This window comes from Bos indicus x Bos taurus, chromosome 1 (genome assembly GCF_003369695.1).
Source record: "Bos indicus x Bos taurus breed Angus x Brahman F1 hybrid chromosome 1, Bos_hybrid_MaternalHap_v2.0, whole genome shotgun sequence".
NCBI classification, from domain to species: domain Eukaryota; kingdom Metazoa; phylum Chordata; class Mammalia; order Artiodactyla; family Bovidae; genus Bos; species Bos indicus x Bos taurus.
Genome location: NC_040076.1, coordinates 26,024,459 through 26,049,600, shown reverse-complemented (window position 1 = coordinate 26,049,600; position 25,142 = coordinate 26,024,459). Strand labels below are relative to the sequence as shown.

The 25,142-nt window shown below is 35.8% G+C and overlaps 1 protein-coding gene across 11 annotated transcripts in view; it reads left to right on the top strand.

The window, feature by feature from the left end:
- ROBO1 (roundabout guidance receptor 1) overlaps window positions 1-25,142 on the top strand; it is a 1,292,504-nt gene that overhangs the window by 1,139,826 nt on the left and 127,536 nt on the right. For all 11 annotated transcript variants that reach the window (XM_027550537.1, XM_027550771.1, XM_027550936.1 and 8 more), the window contains one exon: window positions 3,646-3,803. In XM_027550537.1, coding sequence (XP_027406338.1) covers window positions 3,646-3,803 — 158 coding nt within the window. The remainder of the gene's footprint in view (window positions 1-3,645; window positions 3,804-25,142) is intronic.

Here is a 25,142-nt window from a genome sequence, read left to right as displayed (position 1 = left end):
TCATATTTCCTTTTTCCTTTTACTCGTCTTTCCAAAGATGGAGACACAGGTCTCCTTCTTAAAGTGTTATTTTCCAAGTGTTAATATTGTTCTACTGTGCCCAGGTTTTCTTAATATATAGATGAAAATAATGGTTTTGTTTGAGTGAATATTATGGCTTACTCAGCTGTATGCACACAGTTAGCTGGCATCAAGGAAGGAAAAGTAGAGAACTACAAGAGTCAAGTATTAGGATTTTGTAAGCCTCTAAGCTTATTTGAGGCTTGAAACCAAAATTTAAGGGTGACTTTTGAAATCATAGGTTTTTTTTCATTGTAGTACTTCATCCATGAAAATATTTTAAAATGCCATTGAAATGGAAAGACATTCATTCTAGTACCAGAATTGTAGTATCAGATATTTAATTCAATAAATTTTTAAGGATAAATAATATTTATCACTTCAAATCTATGCAGTTAACATACTAATGAACATTTTGAGTATCAGGTTAAACTACTAAAATTAGTCACTTTATTACACACTGGGGGGAAAATGGGAGAAAGGTAGCTAACATTTTTGGACTTATCATTGAAGAGGGCATCTGCATGCCTGCTTTGTAAATATGGAAACGAAGTGTTAAGTAATCTGTTTGAGATTTCCTACCCTGTAAGCAGCAGAGCTGTGATTTCAGACTAATGCCAAAAAATTAGGATTTCTTGATGTTAGTAAGATAATGAGGACAGTTATACCATATTAACTCTCTCTCAAATACATGTTTAATTTCCACATTTTATTCCAATAATTGCAAACTGAATAATGCTGTTTCAGAGTTTGTTAGTATTATATTAATATCCATTTGAGCTTATAGTATGAACAGTTTCCTCTTCTAAAAACTATCTTTAGTAATATAAATGATGTTAATAATATCTCTCATTCTGTGCAGGTTTGAGAATTAAATAAAATAATATGTTGCTGTTGTTGTTTAGTCACCCAGTCATGTCCGACTTTGTGGCCCCGTGGACTGCAGCATGCCAGGCCTCCCTGTCCCTCATCATCTCCTAGAGTTTGTACAAGTTCATGTTCACTGCATCAGAGATGCCTTCCAGCCATCTCATCTTCTGATGCTCTCTTCTCTCCTTCTGCCCTCAATCTTTCCCAGCATCAGGGACTTTTTCCAATGAGTCATCTGTTCACATCAGATGACCAAAATACTGGAACTTCAGCTTCAGTATCAGTCCTTCCAGTGAATATTCAGGGTTGATCTTCCTTAAGATTGATTGGTTTGATCTCCTTGCTGTCCAAAGGACTTTCAGGAGTCTTCTCCAGCTCCACAGTTCGAAAGCATCGATTCTTTGGTGTTCTGGCTTCTTTACAGTCCAACTCTCACAACCGTTCATGACCACTGGGAAGACCATAGCCTTGACAATGCAGACCTTTGTCGGCAGAGTAATGTGTCTGCTTTTCAACACAGTCTAGGTTTGTCATCGCTTTCCTACCAAGAAGCAATTGTCTTCTGCAGTCACCGTCCTCAGTGATCTTGGAGCCCAAGAAGAGGAAATTTGTCACTACTTCCACCTTTTCCCCTTCTATTTGCCATGCAGTAATGGGGCCAGAAGGCAATGGCACCCCACTCCAGTACTCTTGCCTGGAAAATCCCATGGACGGAGGAGCCTGGTGGGCTGCAGTCCATGGGGTCGCTAAGAGTTGGACACGACTGAGCGACTTCACTTTCACTTTTTACTTTTATGCCTTGGAGAAGGAATGGCAACCCGCTCCAGTGTTCTTGCCTGGAGAATCCCAGGGACAGAGGAGCCTGGTAGGCTGCTGTCTATGGGGTCGCACAGAGTCGGACATGACTGAAGTGACTTAGCAGTAGCAATGAGGCCGGATGCCATGATCTTAGTTTTTTAATATTTAGTCTTAAGCCTGCTCTTTCACTCTCTTCCTTCACCCTCATCTTTAATTCCTTTTGTTTAGACTCTTTAGTTCCCCTTTGCTTTCTGCCGTTAGAGTGGTATAATCTGCATATCTGAGGTTGTTGATGTTTCTCCTGCCTATCTTGATTCCAACTTGTAACTCATCCAGCCCAGCATTTCTCATGATGGGCTCAGCATATAGGTTAAACAAACTTGGTGACAACAGACAGCCCCGTACTCTTTTCTCCATCTTGAACCAATCAATTGTTCCATACAGGGTTCTAACTGTTGCTTCTTGCCCCACATACAAGGTTTCTCAGGAGACAGGTATTCCCATCTCTCTAGTTTGTCATGATCCACACAGTCAAAGGCTTTAGCGTAGTCAATAAAACAGAGATAGATGTTTTTCTGAATTTCCCTTGCTTTCTCTATAATCCAGTGAATGTTGGCAATTTGATCTCTAGTTCCTTTTCCTTTTTTACACCCAGGTTGGACATCTGGAAGTTCTTGGTTCACATAATGCTGAAGCCTAACATGCAAGATTTTAAGTATGACCTTACTAGCATGGTAGATGAGTGTGATTGTCCACTGGTTAGCACATTCTTCAGTACTACCCTTCTTGGGAACTGGGATGAGAATTGACCTTTTCCAGTCCTGTGGCCACTGCTGTTTCTTCCAGATTTGCTGACATAATGAATGCAAAACCTTGATGGCATCATCCTTTCAGGATTTGAATAGCTCTGCTGGAATTTGATCACATTCAGTAGCTTTATTAACAGCAGTACTTCTTAAGGCTCACTTGACTTCTCACTCCAGAATGTCTGGCTCTGGGTGACTAATCACACCACCATAGTAATCTGGTTCATTAAGATCTTTTTTGTATACTTCTTCCATGTATTCTTGCCATCTCTTCTTGACCCCTTCAGCATCTACTAGGTCTCTGCCATTTTTATCATTTATTGTGCCTTTGGGTGGAATGCTCCCTTGATGTTTCAGATTTTCCTTAAGAGATCTGTAGTCTTTCTGCTTTTGTTGTTTTCTTCTATTATTAATATGTACCCCCTACCAAATCCACAAAAACTGACAAATACAGAATATACAAAATGACATTGTTGGTAGCAATGCCGGTGTCATCATTGCTGCCTTTTAACATTGCCCCTCACTCAGTGATAATGGAAACACACACAGTATTTTTAATTTAGTAATTTTGCAAATATGTCTAAAGTTTTTATAATGGGCATATTTAAATTGTAGTGATTAGATACTCTAATACACTAGTTTGAAATATCTTTAAAATACCTCAATCAAATCCATGTTGGAAGTATATTTTACTTTAATATTTTTGCTTGCATGTATATGTATTCATTTAATAATAGAAAGCATCACCCCAATGTGTCATGTAAGTAAAAGGAGGATTCAATTATATTCATTAGTATATGGATGAGAAAATGTGGGCAGTAGTCAGAGAAAAAATGCAAAGAAGAGATAAGCCAGATGCTGTCAGGGCACCAGGCAGCAGAAAACACTTGCCCACTGGCCTATGAAGAATATCAAATTATCCCCATTGTGTGTGTAAGGCCAGATATCATTATTAAACTGCATACGTCTGTAAGTAGATATAGATTTTCCAGGATGTATTGAGATAGCTGTTAGTAGTTGTTTACTATAATAAATATCTCCTTTGTGAAGTTCAGAGATAAGAGCTGTATATATCACCATTGAGTGTAATGATTTAATCTTGTTCCTACAGTACTACGGGATGACTTCAGACAAAACCCTTCCGATGTCATGGTGGCCGTGGGAGAGCCTGCAGTGATGGAATGCCAGCCCCCACGAGGCCATCCTGAGCCCACCATTTCATGGAAGAAAGATGGCTCTCCATTGGATGATAAAGATGAAAGAATAACTGTGAGTATTTAATTCAGCAGTGGGGAACATTTATAAATCTAACTGTATGCATCTCCAACAAAGAAAAAGAGAAAAACGTGGATTCTTTTAAACACAGGACTGCAACAGCTCTCATTTTCAATGCTTCTTTAAAAGAAATGTTTTCATTCTCCCTGTATTGACATAAAAACAAAAGGAATATACATGTTGTTTAGTTTGCTACTCAGTAAAAGAAAACTATGATTTCACTGTCTGAGAGTTAACACTTTTATGTATGACATAATTATTTTAGTAACTCTGGTCATATCTCATTTCTAGATGTTATAGCAAAATATTATAAATAGAATTCAGAAATACAGTATAATTTCCAGAAAGAAGCTTAAGTCACTTCAGAATTTTTATCTTTCTCCTTTTTAAATTGCTTTTGTGTTCTATAGAGTTTGATGTCATTTCTGAAAGGTAAAATCTTTTTCTGAATGATGGTTATGATGGATTGGCCTCATTGCAAAATAAAATAATGTGACCAGATTATTGGATTTTGAATTTCTACTGTGATGTGAGTAGAGAAGTAAGCTATCTGTAATAAGTAATGATGCATTTTTTTTCTTGTTAACAGCAATTCTATGAGACTTCTTTGCTTTTTCTGTCTTACAAGGAATTGACCAAAGTACCTAAGTAACTGAACTCTCGTTGATTCTATGACTGCACGATATTCTCCTTTACTGTTTTTTTTGTTGTTGTTGATGTTGCTGTTGTTCAGTCGCTCAGTCATGGCCGATTCTTTGTGACCCCATTGACTGCAGCACAAGGCTTCCCTGTTCTTCACCATCTCTGGGAGCTTGTTCAAACTCATGTCCATTGAGTCAGCGATACCATCCAACCATCTCATCCTCTGTCCTCTGTTGTCCACTTCTCCTTCTGCCTTCAATCTTTCCCAGCATCAGGGTCTTTTCTAATGAGTCAGCTCTTCGCATCAGGTGGCCAAAGCATTGGAGCTTCAGCTTCATCATCAGCCATTTAATGAATGCTCAGGATTGATTTCATTTTGGATTGACTGGTTTGATCTCCTTGTGAATTTATGGACCAAGATATAAAGTTTCCCAGGAAAATGTGTGTGTAAAGCAAAGGTCTTTGCTAATGTTGAAGAAAAAAGTTATAATAATCGTATAGGACCACGTAATCCTAATAAATGCTTGTACTGTGTCTAAACCACTAGTTAGCAGATCAGTATGAAAATTAAGTGGTGGAAAAAAAAAATAGAGAGAGAGAGAGTTGTGGTGGACAAGGATTTAGAGACCTTAAAGTAAAACAAACATTTTTTTTTTTCCTGCACTGATCTGAATTAGCATGAGCTTCTCAAATGATTTAATTTTAGGAATTAGTGTGAGAAGGACATAGCTCTACTTTTATGAGATGCTGAAAAGCCACATAGCAAAGTGGCTTCTGATGTCTCATATGCGGAAACACTGATTTGGGGAAAAAGAATCAAGAACACAGGGGAATAGAGTTTAGGGCCAAATGCTCCTTTTGTTATTGATAACAGATTCCTTTTAGACTTATGGAAAATTAAGATAAATTTTCCCTTTAAAAATATATTTTAAGTCATTTGATGACTCTTACCTGTAATTTCTATTTCCCTCCCTAATAATTCAAACTCATTAACATCATTATTATCTATCTCCTCCTCAGCTGTCTCCTGTTTGTGTTTAATACAAATTAATGCTAAATTTCTCAGCATTGGAGATGCAGCATTAACAGAAATCTGGCAATGCCCTTCTGAAGCTATATTCTGTGATTAATTATACAGGTAAAACCATAATAGATAGCATACGATGTAGTGTATTAGACTATAATAAGTCCTATAAAAATAATGATGTGGTAGACAGATTAATTAGGATTGGGGTAGAATTTCAATTTTAAATATTAATAGAGGACAAGAAATGTTTTATATGAAGATGTGAAAAAAACTAAAGGAGGGATAAAGAGATAGTGCTCAGACAAAATAGTTAAGTTCAAAGACCCTAAGTCAGGATGTAACTCTAACATTCAAAACAAAATGCAGAATAGTCATTGTGGATGGAGCAGAATGAGCAAAGGGAGATTTGTAGGAGATGGCATCAAGGATGGCAACTAGTCATAAAAAAGAACGAAATAGCAAAATGGTTGCTGTTGTCATTCAGTAGCTCAGTTGTGTCCGACTCTTTGAGACCCATGAACTGCAGGATGCCAGGCTTCTCTGTCAATCACTATCTCCCTATGTTTGTTCAAACTCATGTCCATTGAGTCAGTGCTGCCATCCAACCGTCTCATCTTCTGTCCCCCACTTCTCCTCTTGCCCTCAATTTTTCCCAGCATCAGGGTTTTTTCATTGAGTCAGATCTTCACATCAGGTGGCCAAAGTATTGGAGCTTCAGCTTCAGCATCAGTCCTTCCAATGAATATTCAGGATTGATTTCCTTCAGAACTGACTGATTTGATCTCCTTGCTGTCCAAGGGATTCTCAAGAGTCTTCTCCAGCATTATAGTTTAAAAGCATCAATTCTTTGGCACTCAGCCTTCTTTATGGTCCAACTCTCATATCCATATGTGGCTACTGGAAAAACCATACCTTTAACTATATGAACCTTTGTCAACAAAGTAATATCTCTGCTTTTTAATATACTGTCTAGCTTTGTCATAGCTATTCTTCCACATAACAAGTATCTTTTAATTTTTCAGTTGCAGTCACCATTCCACATTGATTTTGGAGCCCAAGAAAATGAAATCTAACACTATTTCCACATTTTCCCCATCTATTTGCCATGAAGTGATAGGACCAGATGCCATGATCTTAGTTTTTTAATGTTGAGTTTTAAGCCAGCTTTTTGACTCTTGTCTTTTCACCTTCCACAAGAACTTCTTCCTGCCATTAAAGTTGTATCATCTTCATATCTGAGGTTGTTGATATTTCTCCCTGCAGTCTTGATTCCAGCTTATGATTCATCCAGCCTGGCATTTTGTATGATGTCCTCTGCATAGAAGTTAAATAACCCGGGTGACAATATACATCCTTGACGTGCTCCTTTCCCAATTTGGAGCCAGTCCGTTGTTCCATGTCTAGTTCTAACTATTGCTTCTTGTCCTGCATCCAGGTTTCTCAGGAGGCAGGTAAGGGACCTGGAGATTGTCATACTGAGTGAAATTAAGTCAGACAGAGATGGACAAATATCATATAATATCATTTATATGTGGGGTCTAAAAAAAAAGGTACAAATGAACTTATTTACAAAACAGAGATAGAGTTACAAATGTAGAAACAAAACTTACGGTTATGAGTAAGAGAAGGCAGGGAGGGAGAAACTGGGAGATTGGGGTTGACATATACACCTACTGTATATAAAATAGATAACTAATATGGACCCACTATATAGCACTGGGAACTCTACTCTGTGCTCTGCAATGGCCTATGTGGAAAAGAGTCTTAAAAAGAGTGACTGTGTGTGTGTGTGTAACTAGTGCACTGTGCTGTATGCAGAAACTAACATAACATTGTGAAGCAACTGTACTCCAAAAAAAATTAAGAAAAAAAAAAAATCTAACCAGACTATCTAGGACCTTGTAGTCCTTGTAAATAGTTTCACTTCCCCTCAGAACAAGGTGTGAAGCATCAGAGATTTCTCAGAAGAGTCCTCCACTCTCTGGAGTACACAGTAAAGAATGGTAATGGCTGAGAACAGTAGGAGCTTTTTCAGTAATCTCTCTTAGGAGGTAGTTGAAGAGGAAAGGTTATGTTCTGGATCTGCTGTGAAGCAATTGCCAACAGAATTTGCTAAAAGATTGGATGTGGCTTGTGAGAAAAAGAAAAGGTTATCTTAGTCCATTGGTCTGAGTAACTGAAAAGGTCCAGATGCCATTGACAAAGATGCCATTAATGGTAGAAAGAGAAGATTTGAAATGGGAAGTATCAGGAGCTCCGTTTTAGACATTGTGATTTTGAAATTCTTATTGGATATCCAAGGATAAACGTCAGATGGGCAGTTGGAAACATGAGTCAGAACATCAGAGTTGAGGTTGAGGTTGGAGAAAAATTTGAGTTGTGGTAGACAAAACAAGTACTCATTACCAGGCAGTCCTCCCCTCCTTCTGGGCGGAAGAAAGGTTCTGCGTCTCAGTTTCCTTGCTATGGGGCAAACCCATTTGGCTGGTTCAGCTTCAGGAGCTAAGAGTGAAAATTAAAGATGTTAAATACTAGAGAGTGAGCCTCCAGCACTTTCTCTTTACCATGTGGCAACCAAGGACATGGGTCTGGGTTGACTACGGGAGTTGGTGATGGACAGAGAGCCCTGGTGTGCTGCGGTTCATGGGGTCGCAAAGAGTCGGACACGACTGAGCGGAACTGAATCAAGGAAGACACATGTTCCAGGACACCCAAAGAGCCTGGGTGCCTGAGTTAGGTGTAGCAGAACTTTCCACCTACACTCCTGTCTTCCCCTGTGGTCATGCAGAAAGAAGGAGAAATAAGTTTTTGTTGTAGTAAATCACAGAGAATTTCTTAGTAGAGACTCATTAGCCTATCTTAATGAATATGGGCATCATCAGCATGTACATATTACTTAAATAAGAGGAGACTGAAATCACCAAGGGAGTGATTATACATAGAAAGGAAAAGAGATCCAGTGTTTAGCTCTCAGGGAAAAGAGGCAGAAAGAGCAATGGAGACTGAAAGTAAGCAGTCAGTCAGTAAGAAAAGAAGAAAACCAGAAGGGTGGTCAACTGAAGATAGTGCTTTAAGGAGGTTGCAGTGACTGAGTCTGTTGCAGCCTGTAGATCAGGTAATGGAAGGATTGAGATTGACCATTGGAATTGACAACTTGGTGGTCATTAATGATCTTAACAATAGCAGTCTCAATTTAATAGTGGGATTAAAACTCACTGAACTGGTTCAAAGGAAATTGGAAAGGTTGAAATCAGGCACATTAAAATTGTATAGCCAATTCTTTCTGTATTGTATCTAATAAAATAGTTAAAACATAAAGGTGTTGTAGCATCACATTTTGAAAGTCTAAGTTAATCTTAAAGGTTTTGTTTTGTGTGTATGCATATATATGTATCTATGCATTTTTTGTGGCAAAAAAGGTGTAAAACTGCTATGGTAAATTTTATTTTTTAAAAAATTCTTGGAACTTCCTTTTATATATTAAATTAATTATATATTAAACTAGAAGAAATGTTGTGGTTTATGCCAGAGTGCTTTATTATAGAATTTTCATTTACATTTTACTGTCTAGAAGATGCTATCCTGTAAATAAAGGGCACCAATGCCTCCACACATTAGCTTAAAATCAGAATAAAAAGCATCTCCTATCAAGAATCAAACACTTTAATGTTGAAATAACCTATGACTATGAAACAATGCCAAGATGTTAATGTATAAATAATTTTAAAATAATTTAAATGCTGCCAACATGATGATCCATGATAGTGTTCCATATGCCAGGAAGTTGTAACATTTTGAAACTTTTACTGTTTCTAAAACCATCTGTGTGTTTTGTGTAAATTATGACTGTTAAACTGATAAAACACTGGAGGTAAAAAAGCACATTTATACATGCAGGGAAATGATGAAAAATCAGCAGTTTGTATACAAAATTACTGCTCTTATTTAGATCTTAATTGTTTTTGTTGGATTTTCTTCCCTTAGGCAAACTAAAATTGAGTAATTAAAACAAAAACTTAAAACAGAAACATAATGCCTGATGTTAATTCTAATTCTTTTTTTTTTTTCAAAAATGCAAAGTAAATTCTTAAGAGATGTTGGTTATTAGATATTTTTTGTGGTTCTTCTTTCCTCAGCTTTGTTCTTGAATGATTGTTTTCATTTCTGTTGTCCAAGTACTTTGCCAAATGTGTTGAGTACAGACAAACAGGAGATTAAAGCACATATTATCTTTATGAAAGGCATATGAAGATTGCATGATTATTGCTACAGTTTTGGTTATAGGAATTTCTAGAGTTCTTTAATGTGGTGGCTTTCTTTGTTGAAAATTTAAAGTACAACGCTCCCAGCTGTAGGAACAAAGCCACACCCTACAAAAAAGGAAAATATGTAATTGAATTGTAACTGCACCTGCATTTTTTGATGTTCTAAGTCATTTCTTTTTACCCTGACCAGTATTCCAAGCCAGATTTTAGATCTGTGATGATTATAAACCAGGAATATATAAAAAGCATTTTATTTTCCTACCTGAGAGGAGAATCTTTTAGAACTTTTTTGGCATGTATTTATTAGAATAATTTGAAAGAGGCATTAGATGGTTTTTGTCTCTAGTGTTCTTTCTTTCTTGTATTCTCCCACCCAAACCTGAGTATTTATATTGAGAATGAGAAATAGAAGGGAAGGCTGGATTAAATAGATTTACTCCATATATCTGAAACTTAGACATAACCATTATTATTAATAAATGAATTTTTCCCATAGAAATGAATTAGAGTATCTAAGACTTTTTTTTTTGCTGTAGAACATTTAAATATACTTTATAAAAAGTGATATATTGCTTTTATTTCACTATGTTTTAGAAATATTGTAGTTAAATTCAAGATTTTTTAAAAATTATTCATTTTTTTTGGCTGTGCTGGTTCTTTATTGCTGCATGGGCTTTTCTCTAGTTGCAGTGAGTGGTGGCTACTCATTGTTGTGGCTTGCAGACCTCTCATTCCGGTGGCTTCTCTTGTTTCCAAGCGTGGGCTCTAGGGTGCACAGACTTCAGTGGTTGCAGTGAGTGGAGCACAAGCTAAATAATTGTGGTGTGCAGGCTTAGTTGCTTCTCAGCATGTGGGATCCTCTCGGATCAGGAATCAAACTCATGTCTCCTACATTAGCAGGAGGATTCTTAATCACTCATCCAGCAGGGAAGCCCCTCAAGATTATTTTGTATGAGTGGAAGACTGAGAATGTTATTAATAAGATTGGGGAAAACAATACCATATATTGAGGGAAAAAATCTGTGTTCAAGCAAAAAAACTAAAATTGCCCTTGAATTAAAGAAAAAGATAAATACAGTTGAAAGTACATACCGCAGATAAATTCCGAGACTACAAAAGGGCATAACTGTGTGTAAAGATTGTCAATTACAGAATTATGTTGCTGACAAGTAGACCCAAAAAGACCAAGAAAAAGTTGTTAGCATGATTTTGAGCTTCTGAACGGAGTGAATCATCATTGGTAAAAAGAGAATAGAAACTTACTAGTGCCAAAATATTGTGAAATGGTATTAAGCTTATTTAAAAATGTGCCATTTATTTTAAATTTGTAGACCTGGGGTACTTTTAATATTGTTACCTTAGTAAAAAGATAAGTATGTTAAAATCATGCTAGTTTTGGGAGAGTCACACAATTGTTCAATGTCTGTGGCATGCTTTCCATATCTTTTTATTGTTTCTGTACAAATAAACATTCTCTTGATGGTAGCTACAGGTATGGCAGGCATAATGTCAGAAGGAAATAGCCCATCTCTCACAGAAGATATAAATAAAATTTATTTAATTCACTTATAAGCATAAAAACAAATGTATTCATAAGTTAAATGATTTAAGGTATTCAGTAGTACCTGTTGTTTAGTTGCTAAGTCATGTGCCACTCTTTTGCAACCCCATGGACTGTAGCCTGCCAGGCACCTCTGTCCATGGGATTTCTCAGGCAAGAATACTGGTGTGAGCTGCTATTTCCTCCTCCAGGGGATCTTCCTGACCCACAAATTCAACCTGAGTTGCCTGAATTGCAGGTGAATTCTTTACTGCTGAGCCACCAGGAAAGCCCCACAATAGTTATTGTTAAATATCGCAATCGTGTCCAACTCTTTGTCAGCCCATGGACTGCAGCATACCAAGCGTCTCTGTCCCTCACTATCACCCGAAGCTTGCCCAAGTTCATGTCCACTGCATCAGTGATGCAATAATACTTGTGTGTGTGTGTGTGTGTGTGTGTGTGTGTGTGTGTTAGTTGCTCAGTCGTGTCCGACTCTTTGCCATCCCATGGACTGTAGCCTGCCAGGCTCTTCTGTCCAAGGAATTCTCCAGGCAAGAATACTGGAGTGGGTTGCCATTTCCTTGTCCAGGGGATCTTCCTGACTCAGGGATCGAACCCAGGTCTCCTGCATTGCAGGCAGATTCTGTACCATCTGAGCTGTAGGGAAGTCCCTGATTATTGGTTATTATAAGAACACCAACAGTTTACTACCCTACTATAGTAATAACAGTAGCTATTGTATGTTGAGCACTGCCATGCACAGATTTTATATTATCTCATTTAATCCCCTTTGAAACTCAGTGAATAAGCTATGTTCTTTCCATTATGTTACACTTATACCTGTCAATTGTGTCTTAATGGAGACAAGGAGGAGGCTAATGCTGGTGATAATGATGATGATGAAGGGGATATTGACATTAAACACTTAATGCCACACTTACTATGTGCCAGGCCCCATTCTAAGCACTATATATATACATATATACTGACCGTTTTATCCTCACAGCAAACCTGTCACATAAATACTAAAATTTCACTAATGCACTGGTTAACTCTGAACTGGCTGTGGAGACACCTGCCTTTTGTTTACTGACAGCATTTTCTAAAGGTTCTATAGATTTTTCCACATATATAAAGACTCTGAGAATTTGCTATTAGTGCAGATTTCAACTCAGAATCACAGCAACTCTTAGTCTCCACTGTGAAATATTGTCTTTGAGTTTGTAAGGGTCTGGAGAGATTAGTTCACACAGTGGAGGTTATAGTGGTTTTGAAACTAAACTAGATACATTTGAGAATTAGCCCATATTATGTCCAGTAATAACAACTGTAATATAACAAAGATCTATAAAATTTGAAATTTGGTACGTTCACAAAAGATGACCTATAAATGGCCAAGTTCAATCAAATAAGTTCAACTAAACCAGTTATAATTTAACTAAAGGTTCAAATAAACTAAAAGCATTTATTCTGGACAGTAAAGGTCTTTCCTCAAAAGATATTAGGAGATTTTCTAAAGAGGATGGTAAATGACTCTTCACCATTTGGCATTTAAGGAAAGAAGGATTTATATTAAAATGGAATGAGTCAGAGAATGATTTAACTGACTATATAGTTAATAGTGCAATTTGTGGATTAGCTAGATTATAATTTCATCAGCTGTACACACATCAAAAGTTATTGCAGAAAAATAAAGCAATTATAAGAAATTAAATGGGAATGGGAAATTAAATAAAAATATTGATGTAGTAGCTTTGCAATTTAATATAAATACAATAAAATGTTGTAAAAGCTAAATAGTAACAATACAGTGTAGATGGTAAACATCCTGGACTCATTTCTGAAATTCCAGATAATTTTCTTCCAAATAACCTTTTACTGTCATTTACCCAGAATTATGTCATTTTAGTATTTAAAAGAAGAGTTTAAAAGACTTTCATGTTTGAAACTCTTAATTTTTAAGTTAAAATTTAGAGATGAATGATACATATTGTTTCCATCTTCTTTGGGGCTTTGTGACATAGCATTTTAAATGACTTGTCTTATTTTTTGAGATAAGCTGTGCTTTAATTTTAATTTTTTTCTTACCTGTCCTCAAAGCAGTCTGCTACAAATATATTATATGTCTTACAGACTTTTTGGTACTTAGTTGAAAAAAATAAATTATAAAGAAATGCTTTCATTATGTTACTTATTCTTATCAAAGCCATAGTCCAGAAACCATTTTATTGTCAATTTCATCTACTTATCATATCCCTGTATTAAGATCGTATTCATTCTTCTTTGAAAAATGTGGGGAAAATTTCAGTGTCTGTATGTTTTAGCATGAAGAGCAAGGACATTTAGTGGTCTTTTCTTAAGGTTTTAACTTAGATAAGATGACTGACGATCCTGGTTTGCAGAGAACTGTCCTAGTGTTAGCACCGAAAATCCCAGGCCCAGGAAAATAACCTTTAGTTATCAGAAAACTGAGACAGCTGGTCACCCTATAGATGGTTGAAAGTAATTGATTTATATTTGAATGAGAAAACACACCAATACAGGGTATCAGTAAAATGTGGTTTAAATAGAAGAGTTGTATCTGCATCATTTCTTTCATAAGCAAGTTAAAGGTTTGAAAATCATTAGTGAAGTTCGGAGAAAAATTCAGTTATACATAAAAGATGATTTAACACCTCCCATTCCCCATGCTAAGAGGTACAATTGTTAGAATGCAATATGTCATCAGTTCTTTTTCCAGTCCTTCTCTGCTTCCTGTGTGTCTTTGTAGGCTTCTTTGATTTCCCTTGTTGGTGTGATATTTTGGTAAAAAGCAGCTGACTCACATCCCATCCAGATCCCCAGGGTCCTCCAGATCCTTCATAAATTTGGCATTCAGCCCTCTCCTTGCCAATTGCTTCCTTTCCCCCCAATTCCCACATGTCTCCCTCCTAAGCCATCTGCTCCTCCTCCCTTCCTTCGATCAGTGCTTTCCTCTGGTCTTCCAACTTCTTTCATTGTTCAGTGTCTGTTGCTTCCTTTTCCCCTCTGTTCCCTGACAGGAAATCAACATGCTTTATGCAGTTGATGTCATAGAGCCCCTTTTCCCTGAGAAGTTAAAATTTGTGTTCCTGCAAGTAAATAGGTCATTCTGTTGTGTGAAGGTCAAAGGAAACTGGCGTATTGAACCAGAATTTTTTTTCCTGTCTTACACGGTTATTCACATTATATATTTCATCTTTTTTTAAGAATAAATTTTTATTCATGATTTAAATATAAGTTAATCAGTATGAATCTATTATATGAATCATAGGACCAAAGAAATGAGTTAAAAAGTAAACTTATGTCCTATCCTACTTAATTTTCAAATTTAATCACTGAAATCCAGTGTATTAGTAAAAGTCAACATAGTTTTATATAAGACATGTAATAAATTCAGGTTTTAAAACTTATATGCATGACTTTATAGACATTTGATCTCTGTAAATTTCATTGTTTCCATCTGTGACATGAATTGTCTAATAATACCTGTATTAGTTTACAGTGTCCTTGTGGGAAATCAGTGAAAAAATACATATGTTATTTTAAATGGTGACACAATCTTTATGGATTAGTAATCAGTATTCTGGTTTTCATTATTGTTGGTATATCTGCCTGACCTCTGGATATATTCAGCAATCAAAAACTGGGTGGAAAAAACCAGGAACTGTTTATGCCATAGCAATTTCAACTTTTCCGAATAAACAAGAAGACCTTGTATATATGTATATATGAAACAGATTTGGCATTTGTCTCATCTAATTTTCTGTTTATATTGATTTACAACTGTGAGAAAACAAATTTCTACAGAATCAGCATGAGTACTTAGTACAGGTGAATATTATGAGTAAGTAATTTTTCAGGCTAATACTGGTATTAAGAAACTAATTTGAATCTTTGTTCATCCTTATTGTGAAATGCAATAACCAATGGGGGACTCCACAAGAGAATTAAGCCCTAATGCCCTCAAGCATCCACTCAGTGTAATAAATAGACTTTTCTCTTGTGCATCAAGAACAGTTCTAGTTATGGACACTTCTCAGGGGAATTGAGAAATGCTGTGATTCAGATGAAGTGTGCTGGTTGAGAACTGCTGGTTTATCATCCCAAGAAACATCTTGAGACTTTCCAGAAACTTGTAATTCTATTTAAATATTTACACATACACTCCTCATGTTTGGATGCTGAAACTAGAAAACTAAAGCTAAAATCTTAGAACTACCTGTGAAGCTCAAGTACTCTTTTGAAAGCATTTTAACAGAAGGCTTTCTCAGTTCCAGCACACAAATCAGTTTAGACACAATATAATTATAAATGTAATCCCAGTGGCTATTTATTTGATCATTGCTCTAGATTTTCATTATTTGTGTGTTAGATGTGCATTGACTTCCTTGGTGGCCCAGACGGTAAAAAGCGTCTGCCTACAATGCGGGAGACCTGGGTTCAATCCCTGGGTCGGGAAGATCCCCCTGGAGAAGGAAATGGCAACCCACTCCAGTACTCTTGCCTGGAAAATCCCATGGACTGACGCAGGAGCCTGGTGGGCTATAGTCCATGTAGTCGCAAAGAGTCGGACACGACTGAGCAACTTCACTTCACTTGTGCATTTAACAGCTTAGATCATAAGAGCTAGCGGTACGAAATTATGAAAGTCTTTGCCTATCCTATTCCCTCTGTCTGGGATGTTTTGAGGCCTACGCCTTCTTTATCTAACTCACTTGTTTCAAGTTTGAACTTAAAGTTGAGTTCTAAAGAGGAGCCTACTGCAAAACCCTACCCTGCACTTCTACACTGAATTTATCTTCCTATTATCAGTTCCCTTTCCTTTAGATAACCATTTTGCTTTTAGTCTGTTGCAAATCATTACTTACATATTACTTATCTAGTATACGTAATACACCTAAGGGCCACCTGTATTTCCTCTGTCTTATAGTTGGAGCCCAATACATATTTCTTCAGACATTAAATGAATGAAATATAAATCAGAACAATGTCTTCTAGCATACGCAGAACTGAAAAATTGCTAATTTGAACATACTTGATTTGATTTCCACACGCACTTATATATTTATTTTCTTACTCTCTTATAAACTGGAAAGGAAGTATCATCTACATCATTTCTTTTTCTAAAGCACCTTTTCTTCTTTGGCTTATTAGTAGGATAAGGAAGAGATATTACACAGGTTAATTATGTGAGTAAATATATTTCTGTGTGGCTTACAAACATGCACAGAATCTTAGAGATGGAGCTGACGAGAGATTGTAAATGGGCAAATCCCTTCATTTTTAAGCAAGAAAAGGAAGCCAGGGAGTTGATATGCCCTGAGTCATTAATGGATCTATATTATGATTCAGCTGTAATAGCCAGACATCTCAATGCCTGTTTTGTTTTTGCCATGACACACTACATCTGATCACCCCTTCTCAAAGAAACACTTATATTTAAGATGTTTCCTAACAAAAGAAATCCACAGATAAAGTGGTGTACTGGACTCATTTCATACAATTTTGCTACTTGTTTTATGTCCTAAATTCAATATTTCCAATCATAGAAAGTATTATTTTCAATATTTTCCCCTATTATTTTCAATTATTTATCCATCGGGTACAAACATGACCTTGTGTCACTTTGATGAATAATTCTCTACACATTTTTGCTTTATCAAGTATGCTTTTAAGAACATATCTAAATTAATCTTAAGTGACTATCTTAAGTTGCCTCAGAATTTCATCCAAAACAATAAAAATAAACTACAGCAATTTAAATACTAAGCTAACTTTAACATATGGCCATTTTGGGGAAGTCCGAAGCTCCTTTTTGAAACTGCATTAATTAGTAAACCTTGGTCACATCCTTTAATTGGTGTAAATACTAAGCTAATAATAACTTCGCTATTTAGTAAGTTTATAATGAGAACCAAACCAGAGTGGTGAGAGTATTTTGAAGAATCACAATAACAGCCTCATTGTAAAGTAGTTATTTTCAATAGTCCTCTCTTGATTTCCAGTTAATGTTCTCTCCTCTTTAATATTAATAACTTGGAGATGGGAGAGACCAGAGATGTTTAAGTTCAGCATGAAAAAGAGCCCTTTTGTATTATTTAGAGGACAAAATAAAACAACCCCTAAAAAACCAACACTGATAAAACTGGCGTATCCTGTTTTCGATCAGTTTTTTTAAGTGTACATAAAATGTGTCTCCTTCTACATGACATATACTCTTGGGGCCTCTGTAATTTATAGTCTACATGCCCATTTTTGTCTGGGTCCCTTAGGACACCTAGTTGTAATTCCTAATAAAATCCTTGTAAGTCCATATAAAATGACTCAAGTGTCAGAGACGGGGTGCAAGCATGTTTGGATGCAGAGATAAAGTAGCAGAGGCTAAAGAGTGCCAGATGGAATGTTTTCTAGTTTAGTAAATAATCTTTGGTGATGTCAGGAAACAATATACTATAGCACTTTTAAGTTTCTTTTAAAAAGTATAATGAACTTTGACGTGAGTGAAAGTCCTAACGTGAAAAATCAGAATACTCTTGAACAGTTTTGGTATTGTACAACGTTGATTTTTTAACCCAGCTTTGTGTTCATGTTGACTGTCACTACTCTTTCAAATCTCTCAAAATGTTTCTGGCCTTCTGAATTGTTTTTCCAGACATGTTTTCTCTGAAATAGTTTTGAATATTTGCCCAAAAGCTAGTCTCAGCCAAATATTAGTTTCAGGAGTGCCTGGCACCTTCGATATGGAATTCAGCCAAGTCCTAAAATTCACTGGACCAAAACCTGATGTGGATGTACACAGCCACTCAGCATCCAGGATCCTTCAATCAGAGAAGATATTCCAGAAAGCAGAAAATATCTCAGAAATTTGAGTGGTTAGCTAGAAAAAGTTATAGCTCATAATTCAAAGTAATTATCAATGGAGTACACTACCATAAGTATTGTAACTGCAAAATAAACACACGTGGTGAGAGACGGAGCTCGTAATAGCAATTTCCGATTAGCGTGATACCCTGAGAGAGTTGATTTACAAATGTTGTCCCTTTGTTTCTTCTTCATAATGCATGCTCATTCAAGCAACTAGGTTTCTTCACATTCCAATCACTTTGATATATTTGATCAGGTCATTACAGTCCTCCAAAGAGCCAAGGACATTTTACTACTGTCTGGGAGCACTTTGTTTAATTACAGGTTAAAGTAGTTTGCCAAATTAAAGGTACAGTCTTTTTGTGGTTTCAAGGATGGTGTTCCAACCAGTTTATTTTATTTTCGATGTTCTATTAATCATGGATGAAATGTTTCTCTAGAAATACCATTTTAAAATTTATCTTAAAACCTTGCTTACAAATCTTGCCTATAATTTGGGAAAAATGTAAATAATATAAGAATACTTTTTGTAAATTCTCTATTTTTAAAAAGTTGACTTTTCTAAATGCTTGTAATTTCAGTGTTTGCTCATGATGACCCAGACATAATTTTCTGTTTACCACAGGAAGAATGAATTGTAATCTTTAAAAAACAAAGTAGTAAATTGAAAAATGCATTTGAGTATACAGCATTCTCCCCTTAAAACATGGTTCAAACTGCAAAAATCACATAAATTATTTTTAGCCTTTATTTTTAAAATTATTTTTAATCTGAGCACAGGGATTGGAATTTTCTTTTCATTACCTGTAATTGGCTAAAATTGGTTTTATCTATTTCTCTATCTTGTTCATATTGTCACTTTTAAAGATGCTCTCTCAAAAAATAATCCCAAGTCTTATGTTGAGGCTGATGTCTAATTTAGTGCTGATTCTGCCTTTCTTTTGTTTAAAGACAAGTTGCTTTAAAAGTACTAATACTCTATTAGTAACATCTGACCACTTCAAGTTTTATCTCCTGAAGCCTGAAGAATTTGATAATATGATAAATCATGCACTTGTAAAATAATCCAGTGTGCATTAAGAAAATTACTAACAGATGGCACAGGTTTTCTCTTCCTAAATCTTACAAATCTAGGTGATCACGAAGCTTTAAAGGCGGATCACACTAGAAAAAGGCTCATGTTTAAGTCACCTTTAAGAGCATCATCATGTATAAGGAAAATTTCAAAAGCAGTTGAACTCAATCTGTATAATACTAGTTGAAAATAATGTAACTCTGTCTCCTTGAGTGGATAAAGTGTAATTTGCTAAGGAATCCATTATTTCGTATTTCTTTGCCTTTTAGCATTCATGGTGTCAGTCTTCTATCACCTAGATACAGCGTATCTCCATATTGTGTTATGCCTCATGCTTATAAAAGATCATGTCAGATTTTCTCATCTTTATTAGGAAAACTTATGCATATCCTGTTCAAATTTTAAATATGTCATAGTAATAAGTACATATTTACATGGAAAAAGAAGAGCCATCCCTCCATAGAGGAACTAATGTAAGATATTTACCTAACTAGATTTCTCCTACAAAGAACAAATGCATATGTGAAATGTAAACAGGTCCATCTTTTCCACTGGCAGCTAGGTGGATTAATGGCAATTAGTTTGGCTATTCGGATCACTCAGGCTTAAATATGGACTGTAATGGAAGGAGGGCCATCAATCTAATGCTCTCAGGGAGGTCCGCCAATAGTACGTATTTCTTCCCCAAGCCATTGAGTCTCTCAATCTATATGAGACATTGCTGATTTGTAGTTTGTGGTGTGAGAAGCACAGAAAATAGGAGCTCTTGTTTTCTATCCAAAAGTAAGTGCACTAGGTAAACTTTACTTTGGATTTATGTAGAATGAACTCCAGTCATTTGCTAAATGATCTGGAGCAAGTTTCTGATATGCTCCGAGCATTACTTTTCTCATCCTTTAATAGAAAAATATATCTCACCAGTGAGACTGTTATAAAAATGAATGATGATGCATGCAACAATGCCATATACACAGCACATGTTGCTACCTCATGGTTCTCGTTAATCCTGACAGTAATGATATTCCAGGTTGTTGTTTAAATACAGTAGTACATTTATGAAATTTACCACAGATTCACTGATGTATTTTTCATGTGTTTGAGGAGAAGACTGCCAAAAGCATTTTACACTTAGGACATAACTTTTTTCAGGTTTTTCCATTGTTAAGTCATTTAAAAACTCCTACTGAAACGTTAGCATCTTTAAATGTATGTATTACTTTGGTATGAGGTCCACAGAATTTGCGTTTTTCTCTGTACAGCAACAGAAAGGAGTGTCTTTCTAGCAAATTCTCAAATATCAAGGCTTTCAATGAAGAAATGATGACCAAAATCAAAGAATTCTGTGTATCCTACATCTCAAATCTTGAAAAATATGATAGTGTGCTTTCTCCGTGGGAGTGGAGCAAGATTCTAGAGATACAGAAAACTCCTTGCCACTGTAGAATTTCTATTTTATATAGAAGAGAAACAGTAAGCATAAGATAGAATTTTTTGTTTGTTTCTTATTGGTTTTAATCTTACTCTTTCATTTTCCCACTGACTGATATCACAAACATCAGAACCTTACCTGAAAAGTTCTGAATGCGGAAACCTCCTATTTAGGTTTGTATGGAAGAAACCTAGGATTCACGAAATTCTGAATTTCAAATCAAAGTTCAAACATAATTTATAGCCTTAGGTTTGGGAGCATCCAGAACACTGATGTCCTTAACACTATTAATATTTTGCATGTATATTCTGTTCAGAATGTTTTTGTCTTCACTGGGGAACTTTACTGTTTATAGTTGGAGAAAGACTGTTGCAAATGTAGCATTCCAAATGGTGTTTGAAATACTCTTCAGGTAGACATTTTCACTTTTGTTTTTGCAGATAGCTATAGAAATATAAGGGACAGGATACATTTATTTTGATTTATTTATCCACAAGATGACCATTAATTCTCTAGAAATAGTGAGAAGTACATGTGCATAATTATGAAGATTAATGTAAGCCACAAAAAAGAGTTCCTTTAAGCCCTAGATCAGACCTTTCTCCTCAAGATTCTATTCTGTCCCTCACGTGTGTAAATGATCCTACTGGCTTTCTCTTAGGTAGTATGTAGATATATTTTCATTTGTTTTGCCATGTGTTGTGGTGGAGAAGAGGGGGTTATCTATCATCCTTTATCTTATCATATGTCTCTTACAAAATGAGGCACAAATTTGCCAAATAAGTGAGCTAGGTTCCGGCATAGTCTTGTGATCAATAAAAGAGAGTGAAGCAACTGACCATATGGATATTGAATCTCTGACCCTGTCTGATGAGCCCTGACTCTGATTAATCAATTAAGCTTGTCACATGCAAGTCGCTTCTTGTTCTCTTGACTCTTTTAGATTAAAATACCACAGAACAGGGATGCATGTTTATTTCAATTTATGGCTTATTTTAGGGATCTTCCTACTTGTATAGAATCTTAATAAACAGTATTAAATGTTAAATAAAAAGTATTAAATGCTTTTATTGCTTATTTATTTTTGCAGGTTACAAATTTATTTACATAAACAAGTATGCTTACTTAATTTCTGTACTTCATTTCTATAAAGTCATTCTGCATTTCTGAATCCAAGAAGCTATTGCATTCTCAGCCTTGGTTTGGACTTCGTCTGCCATGGTTATATTTTTCTTCATAATACAAGTGAATTTAAATTTCACAAATAACAAAATAGTGTCTCTGGAAAAGGCATTATCTTAGCAAGGCATTTGGTGGTAAGGGAAATTCTCACACTGGACCAAAACTATAGAAAAGAGCTAAGCGTAAGAACCCGTGGTGAGGAAAAAAAAGGACTTACTGTTTGAAAAGTATTTTCAGCTGGTGGACATGTAACTCAAAAGAGCCAAGTGCTTAAAAATGAGCTTTTCTCCCCTCAAATATGATGAGCATTTGTCATCTTTATTTCTAGAGTATAGTCATAATTCCTCCATAGATTTTTATTTCAGGCTATCCTAACAGTGACTGTATGTAAATTCAGAATTATAGCCAGATGGTTGGAAGAGGTGATAAAAAGCAAACCTGTTTTCGTAGGAAAGTGAAAATTGCCCATAAGACTTTGTTTTTACCTTTAAAACAGCAGGACATTGTTTCATGAGACCCGTGAAGGAACTAATACATTAACTTTAATGGCTGGGAACTAAATTAATTTCTCATATGCATGTAGAATACTACCATGTAATATGTAGAATTTTCAGAGGTAAAAATCAATCAACTTAACTTACTTTGCCGGGATGGCTGGTAGTGGTTTTCTTCTCAAACCACTCTTTTATATTGCCTCCTTTTTATAGGATTCACTTTGGGGTTCTGATCTTAATGACTTGGGAACCAGACACCTGGGGAATCAGCTAAAAGCCCTCACTGTTTCATCTGCTCTCTGTTTCACCGGCAGTCGGCAGTTGTCTGTCCCTAGTTTGGAATACAATAAATTAGAGACGGCTTTCCTGGTTGACTGGTTCAATAAAATGGTGTCCAGAAGAAAATGCCAAACCCAGGTCTTCATATTGACTTTGAACCACACTTAAGCAAGCAAAATAGGTGTCTTTTAAAAAGACAGGACTTCCTTTTTTATTTTTTTTTAATTATTATTCCTTGTTAAAATTAGGATTCATGGCAAGATCATCTGGTGATATAAACTAGATATACAGAAAGGTAATAATTTACACTTTCACACAGAAAATCATCCTCTCCCTTTAACTTAACTATGTCTCTCTGCAGGGTGGCTCCCACTTGCCTGCAATTAGCAGTACAGCCCTTGTTAGTCTATAATCAAATTATCCTAGGTGTGCTTCTGTGGCATCAAACAGCCAACTACCAATTTATAAACTGCTATGAGGAAGAAATGAGAAGTTTAGTTGGAGAAATGAAAATCACAGAGAAACGCAGCTGCCATAGTCCTAAGCAGCAATTCTCCCAGGCCTGTGTTCTCAGCTGGCAGCTCCCCAAGCTGTGGAGAGAGCCACGTGTCCCCACTGGGATAATTGCTTTTTTCTGCATGAGTCTCTTGTTGCTTCTCTCTGATGATCGAGTGTGTTTAAACTCTTGGCAGAAATCATGTTGGTTTTTAAATGGTATTGTAAAGTGGCCCAGCAAACAAATGAAATTGGATCATGTTCTCTTGTATGCATGTAGCCCAAGCAAATATGGAATGCCAAAGGAGAGATCCTAATTGCCTGTTTTTCCTCTCAATTCCATGCCTAGGAGAACAGTTGAAAGATCTACAATAACTTATTTATTTATTTTTTTCCCCTTGTAACACTTTCCCTTTTAATGTCACCAGGTAAAATGTAGAATAGTCATTTGTTTTCAATTTGTCATTTTCATAATTTCTTTACAGTGTGTATGCACTTACCTAGGCATCCTTTTGTTGTACAAGACGTTTTGTGTGTGAAAATCTCGTGAACGTCAGTCCTACCATTAAGTAGGCTATAAAGACCAAGGATGATTGGCATAAGAATGGACAAGTAAATGGATAAGTAAGGTTCAGATGAAAAATTTTCAGTGTGATGGAAATCTTACTGTTTTTTTTTTTTTTTTATAATCTATACTGAGAATATATTGTAAATAATAGCATATAATTTATTTTTCTTAGTTTAACCCACCTGTATTGTACAGTCTCTCATTTTGTATGAGGAGTCCATATTGAACTGGTCATGAGTACATGGCTGCTGCTGCCGCTGCTAAGTCGCTTCAGTTGTGTCCAACTCTGTGCGACCCCATAGACGGCAGCCCACCAGGCTCTGCCATCCCTGGGATTCTCCAGGCAAGAACACTGAAGTGGGTTGCCATTTCCTTCTCTAATGAATGAAAGTGGAAAGTGAAAGTGAAGTCGCTCAGTTGCGTCCGACTCGTAGCGACCCCATGGACTGCAACCTACCAGGCTCCTCCATCCATGGGATTTTCTAGGCAAGAGTACTGGAGTGGCTTGCCGTTGCCTTCTCCGGAGTACATGGCAGCTATGTATAACAGCCTTTGGATAACCAGCATGAAATCAGGATACATCTCATCAAGAAGTTTGAGTGGGAAGTATTTAAGACAATGCATTTCTTCTTCTTCTCCTCCTTCTTTTCCCCTGTCTCTCTCTTCTCTCTCCTTTTATTAAAGGTCCCTGTGAACCAGAATGAAGCAGAAATAGAAAGAGTTGAATTTTTTTTGGAAATATATTAAGAGGCAATAACCTTTATGAAAAGTAGAGTGGAAATAAACTTTGTTAGCCAGGAAGAAGGACTGTGATTTGCCTAACCATGGTTTATTATTTTGTTTATTCATCTAAAAGAAAACTTATGTTGGAGATTTTATATGAAATCATGTTGTTATGGATACATCAAAATCACTTTTAAAAACATTAGTGTGACAAGGTTAGTACAGATAAATAGAATGAAGATTAAGTTCTTGAAATTTCTGTCTATACTTAAGTATTGATGATTCGAGTGGTAGATATAAATTATTTTATATCAATGTGTTTTGATAACTAAAGTTTTTCAAAAATTTAAATTTTGATCTACTTGCTAACTCCATTAAAATTTATGTTCCAAAAAGTAAAACAGCAAAACTATGAATATGTATATTAAAAAATATAAATTACCTATATTTGATATTAAACCATGATTAGTAAAAACATAAAATTATTTAATTCTCAGCATGGCTTTCTATTAACTGTTCTTTTTTTTTTTTTCCTATTAACTGTTCTTATTGAACTGCTTACCTGAGAGTGTGAATAAGAAATATTGCCAAATAAGAAAGACTGTATTCTTTGATAGTATATAAGATCCAAATTATGTGAATTATCTTTTATTTGGTTCTAACTTTTTAGATTGCTGTGGGACATGTATTTTATCAAACTCATTGCCTATCATATGTGCAGTATAA